This window comes from Phocoena sinus, chromosome 1 (genome assembly GCF_008692025.1).
Source record: "Phocoena sinus isolate mPhoSin1 chromosome 1, mPhoSin1.pri, whole genome shotgun sequence".
Lineage (NCBI taxonomy): Eukaryota > Metazoa > Chordata > Mammalia > Artiodactyla > Phocoenidae > Phocoena > Phocoena sinus.
Genome location: NC_045763.1, coordinates 39,215,398 through 39,231,105, shown reverse-complemented (window position 1 = coordinate 39,231,105; position 15,708 = coordinate 39,215,398). Strand labels below are relative to the sequence as shown.

Genomic DNA, 15,708 nt, shown 5'->3' with positions numbered 1-15,708 from the left:
AGCATCCCGCGGAGTAGAGTCCTAGGCTCTGCTTCCTCCAGTGATCGGGAGCTCGTCAAGTCCTCAAGCAGATCAATTCACTGTTGGTCAGCTCTGACTTTCAAAGGTCTTCCTTATGTTGCTTCTGCTGCCCTTGCTCTGCCCTCAAGCCCACACTGAACACAGCTACTCCATCTTTCTTCAGAAGTCTAGAGAAAGTGACAGTGGTCCCCTGGGCTCGCCTTACCTTTCAAGACAGTGGCAGCTACTAAGAGAGATGAAGGCAGCTCTCCTATGTCAAGCTGGTGGCTATCTGACAACTTCCTTAGTGGGGGAACACTTGTGATCTTCTTGAAGTACTTCTCCTGCCTCAACCCATGAGCTTCAGGGATGGCAGGCTAGGCAACTGCTTGAGCTGTGAGCTTCCACTAAGGTTGTTATCAATTTGTCAATTCATCATGCACTGAGTACCTACACTATGCTAGGCACCGTGGAAACAAAGACCAAGAACACACAGTCCCTTGCCCGTAAAGATGCAAGGCTGGGAGTTTCCAATACTGCCTCTGGCCACTCTGCTTAGTACAGTGGTTCTCAAAGTATCAATATCAGCATCACCTGGAACTTTAAAAGAAATGCAAATTCTTGGACCATACCCCAGATCTACTGAACCAGAAACTCTGGGTGTGGGCCCAGCAATCTGGGTCTAAGAAGCCCTGCAAATGATTCTCATACACTTGAAAGTCTGAGAACCACTGGTTTAGATTCACCTGGGGAGCCTTTAAAATTAAATCAGAATTTCTGGGGTGGAGCCTGAGGCACTGGCTTTTAAAAAATGGCTTAAAAGACATTGACTAAAAGCTCAGCACACTGAATGAAATCCATTAAAAAGTACTGGTTCTGAAGCATCACAAGATATTACTTTGCCTTCCCAAATCCTTGTTAGTAATGACAGAGGTAAAAGCATATTGGTATTAAGGAATGGGAGCTGGGTTCTAGGCCTAGTTCTGCTTCTATGTGGGTGGGTTTGCTACTGCTGTTTCCCTCTCCCGGAATACACTTCTCCTCTTCTCCAATGCCAACCAGGCACCTCTTGACCACCAACAGCATTACCATCAGCAAACTTCTTTGAGTACCTATCCCAGGCACTGGGGAGGGGACCCGGGAAGCAGAAAGAAAGCTTAGGGAAACTTCTCAGTATTTGAGTTCTTATGTGAAGGCACAGACTCTCATCACGTTCCTCAGTCTCTCTTCCCTGCTACATCAATAGCCAATAAAATGTATTAATAATAAAACCTATTAAGAATATACTCTGTGCCAAGTCAGTAAGAGAATAAAAAAATACAGCTAAGACCTCTTAGAAACTTCTTTCCCAAAGACTCCATTGATCAAGAACTACAATGCATATTTGTTTTCTTTTTGTTGTTGTTGTTTTTTTTTTTTTTTGCGGTACGTGGGCCTCTCACTGTTGTGGCCTCTCCCATTGCGGGGCACAGGCTCCAGATGCGCAGGCTCAGCGGCCATGGCTCACGGGCCCAGCTGCTCCACGGCACGTGGGATCTTCCCGGACCGGGGCACGAACCCGTGTCCCCTGCATCGGCAGGCGGACTCTCAACCACTGCACCACCAGGGAAGCCCTACAATGCATATTTATTGAGTGACTACTATGTGCAGGTACTAGGAAACAGAGATGAACAAGACAGACAACATTTTTGCTCTCCTGGCACTTATAATCTAGCAGAGATCAGCAGGAAGTAAACAAAGAAACTTCACAAATTATGCATATGTGTAATAGAGAAGATAAATGTGGGTAATGGGCTAGAGACAGAGGAAGTCTGGTGGGGTATTAGAGGTCACACTTCAAAACTGGGCTTAATTACAGGTAGGCATGGACTACCAGAAAGACAGGAGGCAGATGTGGTAAGGCCCAGAGGTCTGGGCTCTGCTTCCAGACGCACAACTACTAGGTGCAGAGACTGTGGGGCAACTGACTTGGACTCCTTGGACCTCAGCTTAATCATCCATGAAACAGGTCGGTAAGAGAATCATCGCAGCCTGCCTTGCTGGGAAAACAAAATGAGATCAGAGGTAAAAAAGTTTGCCAGCATTAAAAGCACTCTACAGAAACACAATACAGTTAAGAAACCAAAGGTTGTATACTGTTGTATTCCTCACAAACCTGCATCAAACATATTTTGAAGGAACGGCCAATTTTTTTGTAATGTCATCATTTTAGTGCTACTGTCTTCTCCTGTAACTAACCCTCTGATCTCAGTCACAAGGGGTAGCATCTCCGAAATTTGGCTTGCTAATGTGACCAGCTAGCTCAATTAAGATGGCAGATCCTTGCATGAATGTGATTATAGACTGTACTAATGCCTCCTATATGCATCTATTATTTCAGCAACTGGCCATAATCTGTGTATTGTCATATAAAACAATGATTTAGCTCATGACTGTAAATTAAATAGCTCCTTTCCTAAGTCAAATACACAACCTAAACTCAGAAATATCCATGAAATTACTCAAACCACAGGATAAAGATAGAGGGTGTTAAGGACATCACCTTAACACCTGAAATCCATTATGTATGAAGCAGAACTGGGCTCAACCAGCTCTTGCTCCTCTATACAAATGATTTTACTCTCCCTACCCTCATCCCATCCCATCCCCTAAATTTCTGAATCTTCCATTAGTACACACTACCAGCAGCAGCCTCAAGTCAGCAGTTACCTTCTTTCCCTAAATAGCACTTATCCAGACCTAAGTAAAGGCCCTAAATAGAGGAAGGAACACAGATACAGTCTCTGCTCAGTCACGTTTGATACTGGATAGGACACAGACATTCTGACACAGAATTTGACACTAGGTGTTTGTTTTTTTGTTTTTACTTTTTGGCCCACCACGCAGCATGTGCAATCTTAAGTTCCAAGACCTGGGATTGAACTTGTACCCCCTGCAGTGGAAGCGCAGATTCTTAACCGCTGGACCGCTGGGGAAGTTCCAACACCAGAGGGGTTTTGATGCCGCTGTTTTAACTTGGTCATTTTGATGTGGGAATATTGACTCAATCGAAAAGTTAGCCATGAAACTTTAGCATTTTCCCCCTTAAATAATGTAAATAATGTGTTCATTTTGACCACCATCCTAGTTGAGGATAGGATGACAGTTGTGCCTTTTGCGCACATTACCTGATAACTTAAAAGAGGTTGGGACTTCCCTGGTGGTCCAGTGGTAAAGACTCTGCCTTACAATGCAGGGGACATGGGTTTGATCCCTGGTCAGGGAACTAAGATCCCACATGCCACAGGGCAACTAAGCCCATGTGCCACAACTACTGAGCTCGCGCGCCTCAACTAGAGAGCCTGCGTGCCACAGACTACAGAGCCCACGCGCCCTGGAGCCTGCACGCCACAACTAGGAGAAAACCCGCACGCCACATCTAGAGGGGAGCCCGCGCACTGCAACGAAGAGCCCATGAGCCGCAAGAAAAGATCCCACATGCCACAACTAAGACCTGACGCAGCCAAAACTAAATAATAGAATAAAAAGAAAACAAAACAGAGGTTTACATTTTGACAAAGCCACTTTGATGCAGCCTTGCAATGCTCATAGGGACTCTGGCCAAGTTCTGGCAGCTGCTTTGGAGCCACTTATAAAAATGCTTCTTTATAAAACTAATAAACAATCTAGGGTGAGCCACGTACAAGAGCTTTGTGCTTTTCAGTACTAACTGCTGGACCGATTCAACATCTTTCCCCTCTGGCTCAGGAAGCCCTTGGAGCCAGGTGGCTGTGAGACAGCCAGTTCCACCCGCAGTCCTCAAAGGGCTGCAAGTATTTACCAACTAGCAGGGAAACATCCAATTCAGGAGTTTTCTTGGAAGTCCATCCTGAGTCCACTGTAGCAATTTTTTCCCCTTAATTTCATAGACACTGCCACCGAAAGTATATTTCTTCCAGGGAGCCTTCTAAAGGGAACTATATGTGTGTTCCCAAAGCTCACATACATGGCTTTTTAAAAATTTTACATTCTCTTTTTTTTTTTTTTTTAAATTTATTTATTCATTTATTTATTTTTGGCTGTGTTGGGTCTTCGTTTCTGTGCGAGGGCTTTCTCTAGTTGTGGCAAGCGGGGGCCACTCTTCATCGCGGTGCGCGGGCCTCTCATTGTCGCGGCCTCTCTTGCTGCGGAGCACAGGCTCCAGACGCGGAGAGCTCAGTATTTGTAGCTCACGGGCCCAGCTGCTCCGTGGCACGTGGGATCTTCCCAGACCAGAGCTTGAACCCGTGTCCCCTACATTGGTAGGCAGACTCTCAACCACTGCGCCACCAGGGAAGCCCCATTCTCTTTTTAAATGTGGTTACTCAACCAAACAAGAATACATCTGCTATTCTGTAGTACGCTGCCTAACTGCTTGATTTCACTGTGTGTAAGACAGCTCTTAATATTTCTTAGGGTTATCTACCATTAGGGTTGGGATGTAGTAACCCACCTCTGCAGATGCTTTTCCTCTGGTTGGTTAGGGCATCAAAGACCAGTGCTAAGAAGTTGCATAAAGTTACTTCCAAATGTATCACAAAATTAAAAAAACAATTTTCTGTGGCTGCAAGAACTTCACCACCTAGAGAAATGCTGATTTATTACCTCTGTCTCACTGAACAGTACAAAATAATTAAGCCCACTTCTCTTATGCCTGAGTCTTAGAAGGACAAAGTCATGAAACAAAAGCCTCTTTGAAGAATGAATGGGATGGCAGAGATCCCACAGAAGTCTGAGCCCTGGGGATAGCCTGGAGCTGGTATGGCTGACATAGGGCATAGGGTGGTAGCCAGAAATTCAACTTAGTCCTTCAGCTCTCCCCAGAACAGGAAAGATGATGACCTGCAGAATTTAGCTAAAGTCCAGAATTAACATCACAATCAAAATAACCACACCCCTTCAAAGGAAAGCAGACTTGAATCCAAGGGAGTACTTACACTGAAGTCAGAGATCAAGAAATAAAGGGATAAGTGATTAGGACCATTTTTACCTTTTCCTTTGGTACACAATATATGAACTTCCTTTCATTTAAAAAAATTGCTTAGAATAAAGGAGTACTTAATTAAGCTGAAGTATGCAAGAAGGCTAGGGAGAATTGCAATAAGCTATATAAAAATGACTGAAGTTAGCCAACAGAAGACATCTGAAGGTCTGTCCACGTCAGACTGTTAGTTTTAGATAGAAAACTCTTGGAAGGCAGAGTATGTGTTTGTAGCACTGTGGCTTGTGCAATTAGTATATGTCTGCAGATGAAGGACCAAACCTCCAGGGAAAAGACGCTGACCTTGTCTGGCCAAGACTGTCAACCACTATTATCTCCAGGGACCACTGGAATGTCAGGCAACCACTTAAATTACATGGACAAAGCTACAAGGCCACAAAAAACCCCGCATCCTGATACACATTGCCTGCTGCCAATTTCCCCCTCAAAGAGACAAGCAATTAATGCTGCAGGCCAGTAATGAATTGGGCTACTTGTGCCTCAATCTGGATTACTTCTTGAAGGAACAGGATAAAGTCATGCTTTCTGCTTAATTCAAGACGCATACACATCATACACAGAGTGGAAAATTCTCTTGGATCCTGAACTCTGCTTTTGCCCTGTGAGGACCCACATGTTAAATATGATACTTCTTGATCTTCGGTGTGCTTGAGAGAATAGAAATCTGAACCAGCAAACAGCAAAGCCCACAGCACAGAATTTATTGGGATTACTCACTAAATATTGACAATGCATACACATCCAACATCATCGAATAAAAATAATGTTAGTTAATTTTTTAAAAACAGCAAGCCTTCCATTGGGGTCTTTAAAGTCAAAAACTCACTGACGACTGTATCTTTAATAAGTGAAATGACCAAAACTAGTGAAGTCAGATGTAACTCAATCAACTCTTAAACTCAATATTGCCAACATGTTTTTCTACTTAAAAAGCAAACAAAAAGGAAAGCCTCGTAATTTAGCAATTACTATGTTTCTGGGTTTTTGCTCTCAAATGCCACAGAAAGATATGTGATGAAAGGAAGCAAAGCACCTAGTCTCAGCAGTCTTCGTAAAAACCTTAAGTTTGCTTTCACAATATAAATATAAATATTTAGATCCCCATCCAATGGATTTCTTCACTTATGTGAGCAGGAATGTTCTCAGAATCTTAGTCTTTACTCTTGCTTCGTACTACAGCTGTCTGATTGAACTACCACTACCAGTAAAACCCCTCAGTATTGGCTAGATTAAATCACTAGATAAGAATTCATTACAATCTCTTCCAAGAAACCAAGATAATCTTAACACAGATTTTAGTGGCTAATATGTTACAGTACTTATGGATACTTTGTTTTCTATGGCAAGTATGTTGAAAATTCATCACTAATAAGTGAATTTCATAACACACACAGAAATAAATAAATCTATTACAATTTAAGAACATCCATAAGTTGTCCTCACTATTCCCAATGATTTAAATATAAAATGTAATTATACAAAATCAAAATTCCTTGCCCAGTTTAACCCTGTATACCAAACAGTATAAGTGCTGAAAATGAGAAAAATTTTAATAAATCTCACATTAAGAACCTTGGATACCACTTTGCATTAGTGATGGCAGAAAAAGGTAAGGAGAAAAATTTTCCAGAGATTTTTAAAGGAAGAATGAATGTAAGAGAAAATTCCTTTGGACTCTATACTTTTTAAAGAATTCTGTACCTTTTAATACTTCAACATGATGCCAAGAAAAGAATTTACTGAATAAAAGTAGCCAGGAAGGGAATCAAACATTTGTAAGATAAATTTATTATTTTTCTGACCAAAGTGCAATTTTTAAATCTTCTTAAACAACTACGAAAAAAAGTATTCAAGAAAATAAAATACAAATGGGAAATTTAACCATTAGATTTCTTCTGCTTTGTGCTAACCCTATGCTTAGTCTAGAAAACAAACAAAAAAAGCTTTGAAGTCTTACTAAAACACTAACCAAATCATTTTACCATAAATCTACATGCATTTCAAGGTTCCACTACTAGGAATTTTGTTAAGATCAGTTTAATCATTAATAACATTATATAACAGAGCAAAAGGAACACATGTCATTAGATGTGATCCTTGCCCCTTACCCTCAGATTTATGTCGAATAAAACTGACAATTCCACCAGGCTCTGAACCCCCAGTGCCCCCATCCCAACCCCTGGAAGCAAAGACTATGCCCTGCAAACAACTCTGTACAAACTGTAGTAAAGCAAAGCTTACGTTTTCTTACCTTTCTATAGGAAATGGTCAGCTATTTGATAAATACTAAAATACTTCTAGGAATTCATTTCATGACTTTGTTTACCAAACACATTGTCCAAGAACTCACTACACAAAAAGTTCCTTAGAATTTGGTCCATAAATTCACTTAACAGGTTGGAAATTTAAATCCTGCAAGAGAAAGAAGACGTGGGGAATCCCTAATCCAAACATGTTATAATTACTTAAGGGATATACGCACATACTAAAAAGTTTTGCTCACAGAAGGCACAAACTATAAAAGGGATATTCTTTTTGAATAAAAACAAAGAACTAGCTAACACCCTTCTTTGTTTTGTGAGCACCATAGCTAAGATGAAGTTAGACTCGAATTCACTGTCTACTCCTGTGACCAAAAAAAAAAAAATGAAGATAAAAAATCTGTCTTACTACATACTTTCCAGCCATTAATTGAGAAGTAATTATGAAAGATTAAAATTGCCTTAAAAAGGGGTTGTGACAGCAGCTATCAAAGCAATATTCAAGCCTGATTTCAAGGATGCTTTCAGGTTTAGAGTTAGCCTTCTTTGTCAAAAATCTTCACAACTTCATCAAAAACCTGTAAAGGAAAAGGATAATAATAATAATTTAAAAGGCAAATATTGTTAAAACACCATATGGCTAAGTTCCTGTTAAAAGTCAATTTTACATGAATTTTCAAAATGGATTATTAAAAAAAACACATTATAATTTCTTAGTTTCATCTATTTTACTTTAGACAGTAGTACAATACCGTAAATAATTATGAACGTGTTGCTTCAATAATTTTACTAGTGCTTTTAGGACAAAACAAACTTCTTGATAGGCTACCAATATTATAAAAAGTAAAAGTAAACTGAAGGGGCTTATCTTCCTAGTTCTGATTCTAAAACACTAAGTCTCCTGTATTACCTCACCTCTACAGGAAGGGACCATGGATAAAAAACCAAAAATGACTATATGATAAAAAAAAGGTCCAGGGGAAGATGATTCAGGGAATCAGGGAAAGATTAGGTGAATTTAAGCGACACTAGTAGCGGCTGGGCACTGAGAGTCCACAAACCACAGTACAGAGACCCAAGATTCATGAAGGAAGAGGCAAGCATTGGGTCGTGGAAACCCTGTACCTCTGGAGCTACATGCTCTGTGATGGAAGAGATGAAAGAAACCGGGGACTCTTCAGCTAGATGATTTGCTATTCATGTTACAGATTTTTAAAACATGATCATGGCCCAAAATGCGAATTTTCCAGTGCTTGAGAAAAGAGGTTTGGAATTAATACACCACCCACTTTTTACAAAGAACAAGTCTGAAATTGTAAAACCCATTTTAGACTCTATTCAAAAAGAAGTACACCTGAAACTAACACAATATTGTAAACTGATAAAATATACATACTTTAATTTAAAAAAAGAAGAAAAGGCCTAGCTTTTCATTCAGTCTCCAGTGTTTTGAAAAGCAAACTAATCTGTCACGGTATTTCTTTTTCTCCTGCATATTGCTCCCCTCCCTGCCCCAAATCACATTGTTACTTTACTACCAGGCAGGCTACGGATACTCACTTCATCAACAGATTTAGAAGCATCTATTTTCTTGACTTTCCCCATTTCTTCATATAAGTCAATAATTGGCTTTGTTGACTGAAGATAGGTTTGAATTCTGCAACAGAAGCAAATATTGCGAAGCTCTAAGCATACTTCTCTCCCCTGTTTAGGACAGATCGGGGGACAATACAGAATAAAACCCAGTTGGCTCCCTCCCTTATCAGCTTTTTGGACAAGCCATTCTACATATTTAAGCATGACATTTTCTTTTTCTGGTCCAAAATGGGGCACGTGTTTAATCTGTTACTCAAGTTCCAAACTGAGACGTGGTGGCAATGTGTAAAAACTGCAAAGTACCTCTTTTCCAAGCTCTCTCTGTTGTCATCACTTCTACCACTACTCTTTCCCCTCTCAAGGCATCGTTCAATACAGATCTAAAAAGAGAAATATATAAAAAGTTATTTTTAAAAAGATATGAATTTGCCAGTCTTTTAAACCTGAAAAGAGAAGTTCAAAGAGATTACCAACAAAACCCTGCATTAAACCCAATGTGTTTAATTCATTAATCAACATGCAAAGTTGAAACATGTGGTTCAATTTATATAAACTAGGTTAAATAAGTACAGAGCATAATAAGAATTCATTCATGACTCAGTTTTTCCTGTGTATTTTTTTTCAAACCGCAATAAAGAGATGATCTCTATGTGTATGGTTCCATCTATTATTAACTTATTAGGTATGAATTACATGCGTCAAACTTTGTTCCATTTTTGCTTACTTTTTGATAATGCCATAAATATCCAAATATTTAAGAGTTAACATATTTGCATTTGAATAAAGTATCCCTTGTTAATCGTGAATAAACATTCCTTAGTTATAAAGCTGTGGTAACATTCTAAAATTAACTCTGAAGAATAAGTGAAAACATATTTTTGGGGGTTGGAAAAAGAGAGTTACATTTTAAAACAACTCAAAGGCTGCAGCAAGTCTCTCCACCACAGGCACATTTGCAATTCAACCTAAGAATAGTCAACTTCCTTCAAGGCAGTACTGCTGATTCTTATTCTTTCAGGCCGTTGGCATTAATTTAATAAAGTTTATATTACAGCTGTCATACAGAGTCAGGCCTTTTAATTAAATGATTCCGGGGGAAAAAAAAAAAAAGATACCGAGAAATTCATTTAGTTATTCAAAAGTATGTCTGGGTATGTTATTAGAAGCACCAGAAAGAAAAAGACTGCTTTCCTGCTTTTTTTCATTTCACTCTTAGAAGACAAATCAGGCTATCATACATGTTTCTTTAAAGTTGAAAGTTTTCCCAACTTCCCAGAAATGTGTGTTTCTTTTCCAGTAAACGACATCCTAAGGCAAGATACTCTCTGATAATAGTGCCTACTCAAGAAGTAACAATGCAGCTTCATTACCTAACATGGTATGAGTCAATTCTTAACGCAAAACACAAATTCTTGTTATTTTGAAAATAAAGCAAGTTTTAGGCCCACAATATTGCTGATGCCAAATATCTTAAGATAGTGCTGTTCTGTGCATCCAACTTACCAATTCAAAAAACACTGCTGTCAATATAAAATGTAAATATAAGTGAAACAAATCACTTTCTTTTTCTCTAACAGTTGACCATCAGCTGTTTTAAAGCCCATATAGGCAGATAAAGATTTTCATTACCTCATTATTACAGTCAAAAAACAAAACGAAAGATACATCAGCCTTCCCATCCATGGTCTTGTTCCAACCTTGAAGGTTGTCTTGATTTCTTGGAAACCCATCAATCAAGAATTTATTCTTCTGAGCATTGGCCGCCATCGTCTGATCCATTTCCTAATGAAAAAGGGAAGATTTAAGTTCAACACTATATTAATGCAATTTCTTAAGCAGAGTGGTAGCTATATGGGTGTGTTTTATTATTATTCTTTGAATCATAAGCATGGAGGGTGCATAGGAAAAAAAAGACTTAAAGGAAATAACATGTTTGCTTCAACCTGGTAGAGTTATGGTTATGTATCCCCCATTTTATACACACACAATTTTTTTTCTGTAGTTTTAAAATTTTCTACTGTTAAGCATATATTATTTTCACGAAGTTATAAATAGCAAAAAGAGAAAAATAAGCATTAACCAGTATCTTTGCTCCAGTCAATAGAGACCCTTATCTTGCCTTCCCTTTCCTCATCCCAGGTCATTTTGCTATGGTAGGAAGTATGCTGCTTCTATAGGTACTCAGATTCTCTGCAATAATTCAAGTCCAACTGCAAAAAGCTTTGGATATATAAAGAGATTGCTAGCATTAATTATTAGTGTAGGAGTCAATACTCTTTTTTCTTTTTTTAAACTGAAGCTAATTTAAACCTAAATGCCACTGGCCACACCAAAACACAGGTAGCAAAGGAAACAATACATTCAGAAAGACAGCAAGAATTGCACATTTCACCATCCTCTTCCAAAGTCTGAATTTAGGTAGAATGCGGAAATGTGTGACTGGGAGATGCAGATCTCGAATCTCCAAATCCTTACCACTATCAAGCACCATGAGATAAGCACAGATGCATGCCTTTGACAAACTCCAGAGGAGCCTCTACTCTAAAGCAAACAGACCTCCAGTTCCCTCAGTGCTCAAACTTTCCTGGTTCAAGAAGAACAATGGCTGTCAGGACCCCTAATTCCTTTATCTGAGGGTTGGCTTTAACCCAGCATCTAGCTTCTCCAATATCCACAAAATTTCAGAATGCTTTTGGACTCCTGCTATAGCATTTCTATCCCAATTACGGTAGTAGAAGATATCTGAAGGGGTACATCGATATTCTACTCACTCAACATACTCATGCAAGGCCTACCATCAAGGAACATGAAGAGCAAGGTCATGGCCCCCGGCGGGCTCACAGTCCAGTGTGTAACAAATATGTGGAAGTAAATGTGCTAAGTTCTATACTGAGGTATGCAAGGATGCTGTGATAAAACGAAGAAGCAAGCACAAACTACCTGGGAAACTGCCAGGAAGAGCTTTACCGAAGAGGTGGCAGAGGAGCTGAATTCTGAATAATGAAATGGCAGGCAGACAGGGATCAAGGTACTCCAGATGGTGTCAACTGGATGTTAAAGGCTCAGAAATGAAGAAGCATAACAGCTTTGATGAATCTGAAATAAGCTGGTAGAGGTGAACCTTAGGATGCGTGTAGAGAGTGGAAGGAGAAATGACTAGAAAGTAGGTAGGGCCAAAATTAATGAAGAACTTGTTATACCACACTAAGGATTTGGTTTTTATTCTGCAAGCAATACAGGATCACTGAGAAATTTTAAGTAGTAGAAAAACATGCTCCCATCACCTTTAGAAAAAAAAAATCATCCATGAAGGATGGATTAGAAGGGGACAAAGATGGATTAAAGGCAAAAGACTAATGATAAGGCTCTAGTGATGGTCCAAATAAGAAAAAAAGAGGATCTTGGGACTTCCCTGGTGGTGCAGTGGTTAAGGATCCACCTGCCAATGCAGGGGACACAGGTTCGATCCCCAGTCCAGGAAGATCTCACATACCGCTGAGCAACTAAGCCCATGCACCACAACTACTGAGCCTGCGAGCCACAACTACTGAAGCCCGCATGCCTAGAGCCCGTGCTCCACAACAAGGGCACGGGCTTGCAATGGGAAGCCCACACACCACAACGAAGAGCAGCCCCCGCTCACCGCAACTAGAGAAAGCCCGCACACAGCAACGAAGAGTCAACGCAGCCAAAATATAAATAAGTAAAAAATGAAAAATATATTTCAGTGATTGATTTCCCAACATAATGTCTGCATTCTTCCCAATATTATTTAAAAAAAAAAAAAAAGACAAAAAGAGGATCTGAACTAAGATGATAGTACTAATAGAGGAGAAAAAAACTATCAATAAATAGAAGAGGATAAAGAGAAAGATAATTGAAAGGATCTGCTCACTGAGTGGATTCGGGAAATTGAGGAAGAGGTGGAAAATATAGGATGGCTCCCAGATTTCTGGCTTGGGCAGCTCGGTAGATGGTAGAACCATTAACCAGGATAGGAAATAAAGGGTGATCACATTTTAGATGATACAGTCAGACTCGGACATGTTGATTTTGAGATACTTGTGAGACATTCAGATGGATGCCTAATAGTTAGTTAGAAATATAGGTCTGGGGAATTCCCTGGCAGTCCAGTGGTTAGGACTCCGTGCTTTCACTGCTGGTGGTGCAGGTTTGATCCTTGGTCAGGGAACCGAGATCCTCCAAGAGGCGGAGTGCAGCCAAAAAAAAAAGAAATATAGGTCTGGAGTTCAGAAAAAGAGATTTGTGCTAGAGTTATAGATAGATTCTGGGATCATTAGCACAGTGTAAACCTTGGACATGGCTAACAACATCCAGCAAGAAATGTATAAAATAAGAGGAGGACCAAGGACGAAACCCCGAGAAGCATCATGGTTTAAGAAACTTGCAGAAGAAGAGTTATCAAAGGAGATTTAAGAAATAGCAGTCACTGAAGGAGGAAGAGAATCAAGAGAAATGGTGTCACAGAGAACAAAGGAGGAACGAGTTTCAAAAAGACAGGAAGTTAAAGGCTACAAGAAAAATGACTGAAAATATCCCCTAGATTTGATAGAGATCACTGGTAACATCAGCAAGAATAGTTTCAATGAAGATGGAAATAGAGTCTTAGTGCAAAGAGCTGAAGAGTAGAAAATGAAAAAGTAAAAAATGTAGACTATTCTTTCACAATTAAGCATAAAAGTGGAGAAAGGGCATTAAATCCAGAGAACAAGGAGGAGGATTTAGTTACTCTGAATGGAAGCATTCCAATCTCTGAAACAAGAGTTAAGAATGTGTGTGAATGAGCCACTCTTCAAGTTTCTCTGGTTCCAATCAGAAGCTCATGTATCTCTTCCATTGGGCTTCAACTATTTCTTGCTGTGCCCACTCTTCCATTTCTCCTTCACGTTTCTTGTATGTGAAAATATCTGTTAATGACTATAATCTTGAGAATCTATAGTGGAGAGATATCATGTAAATGCAAGGTATCTGTTTTTAGGTTGGACCTATTTTCGTTTGATAGCTGTTAGTCTCAGCATTTCACACTGAAGACTGTGACGCATGCACCAGAAAAAGAAACATCAAGACTGAGAGAATGGCAACGATGGGAGGGTCATGGGAGGGAGAGAGGAAGGGAAAGAAAGAGGGAGGGAGGGACAAAGTCTGGAAGAAAACGGAAAAGGGAAAGGAGGAAAAAGAAATAGAAATGGAAGGAGGATGGATTGTCTGCACGCTGGGAAGGGTCAAGTGTACACATATGAATGTTCAGTTGTAGCTGATCCTAGACCAAGGTAGAGAATGCTTCCTACTGTCCAATTTCTTCCCAGGTGAAAGTGGAACTTCCAGTTCTGCCATTCTCAAACACCATGACCACCCTCCACAATCAAGAAATTCAATACTCTGATTTTTTTCATTACTCAAAGGGAAGGCAGATTTAATTTCTCAGTTCCTTGTTGGTTTTAACTGGTTGGCATTCACACTCCTTACCCTCCTCAACAAACTGATGGTTATCTCAACTGGCACAATCTTTCCATCTTTAATGTACTTCTCAATGAGTTCACCATACTGTGAATCTGGGTTCTTCCTTTCATCACGAAGAAGCTCTCCTGCAGAAAGGTGTGTGTAGCCATATTTCTGAAAGAACAAACACATAGGAAAAAGATCAAAATACATTCAACCCAGGGTTAGGACTACTGTTTGTTTCCCTTCATGGTAACTTTTATATTCTAATTTTTCTATAATAAACAAGCTTTGCTTATATAATAAATAAATAATAAAGAAAAACTGAAGAGAGATTTCATACAATCCAGTTTGCTTAAAAAATATCCTTAACCTATGTAGCATATGGTAGCTATAATGTTCACAAATCATGCAATCAACCCGAAACTTATTTAACCATTCAAGGCATTAACAGCTCATCATATTCTTTCACAAACACAAAGTTTAAATGTTATTAATAATGCTCAAAGAAATGTCTAACAAAAATCTATATAATTCAAGGCAAAACCCCCAAAATCTTACCACAGTTGGCTGTACCCACCTTCTATAAGATCCTCCCTCCCTTAAACTCAACCCATCTAAATTGAACTCATCAGCACTTACACAAACCTCATTCTTCTGTTTTGTTCCCTTTCTCAGTAAACAGTACAAGTCCTACCCCTCCATGAAATTAGCTTTCCTGACCACTCTGGAGAGTGGACACATAATCAAATAGTGTCTTAGAATATCACTGTCTCTCCATCTAAGCCTGTATCTTCTTTACCACTCGCGAAAGTCCATTTCCCACCTCTCTAGTTGTGACTAGAGAGGTCTCATCTGTAAAATGGGAATATAGATACCTATTTTATAATTCAGTGGTGATGATTAAATGAGATAATGTATTTATATAAAATGCCTACCAAAGAGCCTGACAGGTAGCAGGAGATAAAAGCCATCAATTACCTCCTTGCCATCATGAAGATACTTATCTTAAATAACCTGGAAGCATTTTTATATTAAATATACACAGCATTTTTATATTATTACATACACGCATGTGTGTGCATGTGTGTATATATATATGTATTCACTTTAAAGGTTTTTGGGTTTTTTTTTTTTTTTTTTTTTTTGGCGGTACGCAGGCCTCTCACTGCTGTGGCCTCTCCCGCCGCGGAGCACAGGCTCCGGACGCGCAGGCCCAGCGGCCACGGCTCACGGGCCCAGCCGCTCCGCGTCATGTGGGATCCTCCCGGACCGGGGCACGAACCCGCGTCCCCCGCATCGGCAGGCGGACCCTCAACCACTGCGCCACCAGGGAAGCCCGTTTTTGGGTTTTTCTAAAAATAAATTTAT

The 15,708-nt window shown here is 39.7% G+C and overlaps 1 protein-coding gene across 1 annotated transcript in view; it reads right to left on the bottom strand.

Annotated features, from left to right (window-relative positions):
• Positions 1-6,781: 6,781 nt before the first annotated feature.
• Positions 6,782-15,708, bottom strand: part of CMPK1 (cytidine/uridine monophosphate kinase 1) — a 34,133-nt gene continuing 25,206 nt past the window's right edge. Inside the window, exons 2-6 of the mRNA XM_032607912.1 lie at positions 14,365-14,511; positions 10,507-10,659; positions 9,181-9,257; positions 8,842-8,938; positions 6,782-7,859 (exon numbers count right to left, since the gene is read on the bottom strand). Coding sequence (XP_032463803.1) covers positions 7,818-7,859; positions 8,842-8,938; positions 9,181-9,257; positions 10,507-10,659; positions 14,365-14,511 — 516 coding nt within the window. The 3' untranslated portion in view covers positions 6,782-7,817. The remainder of the gene's footprint in view (positions 7,860-8,841; positions 8,939-9,180; positions 9,258-10,506; positions 10,660-14,364; positions 14,512-15,708) is intronic.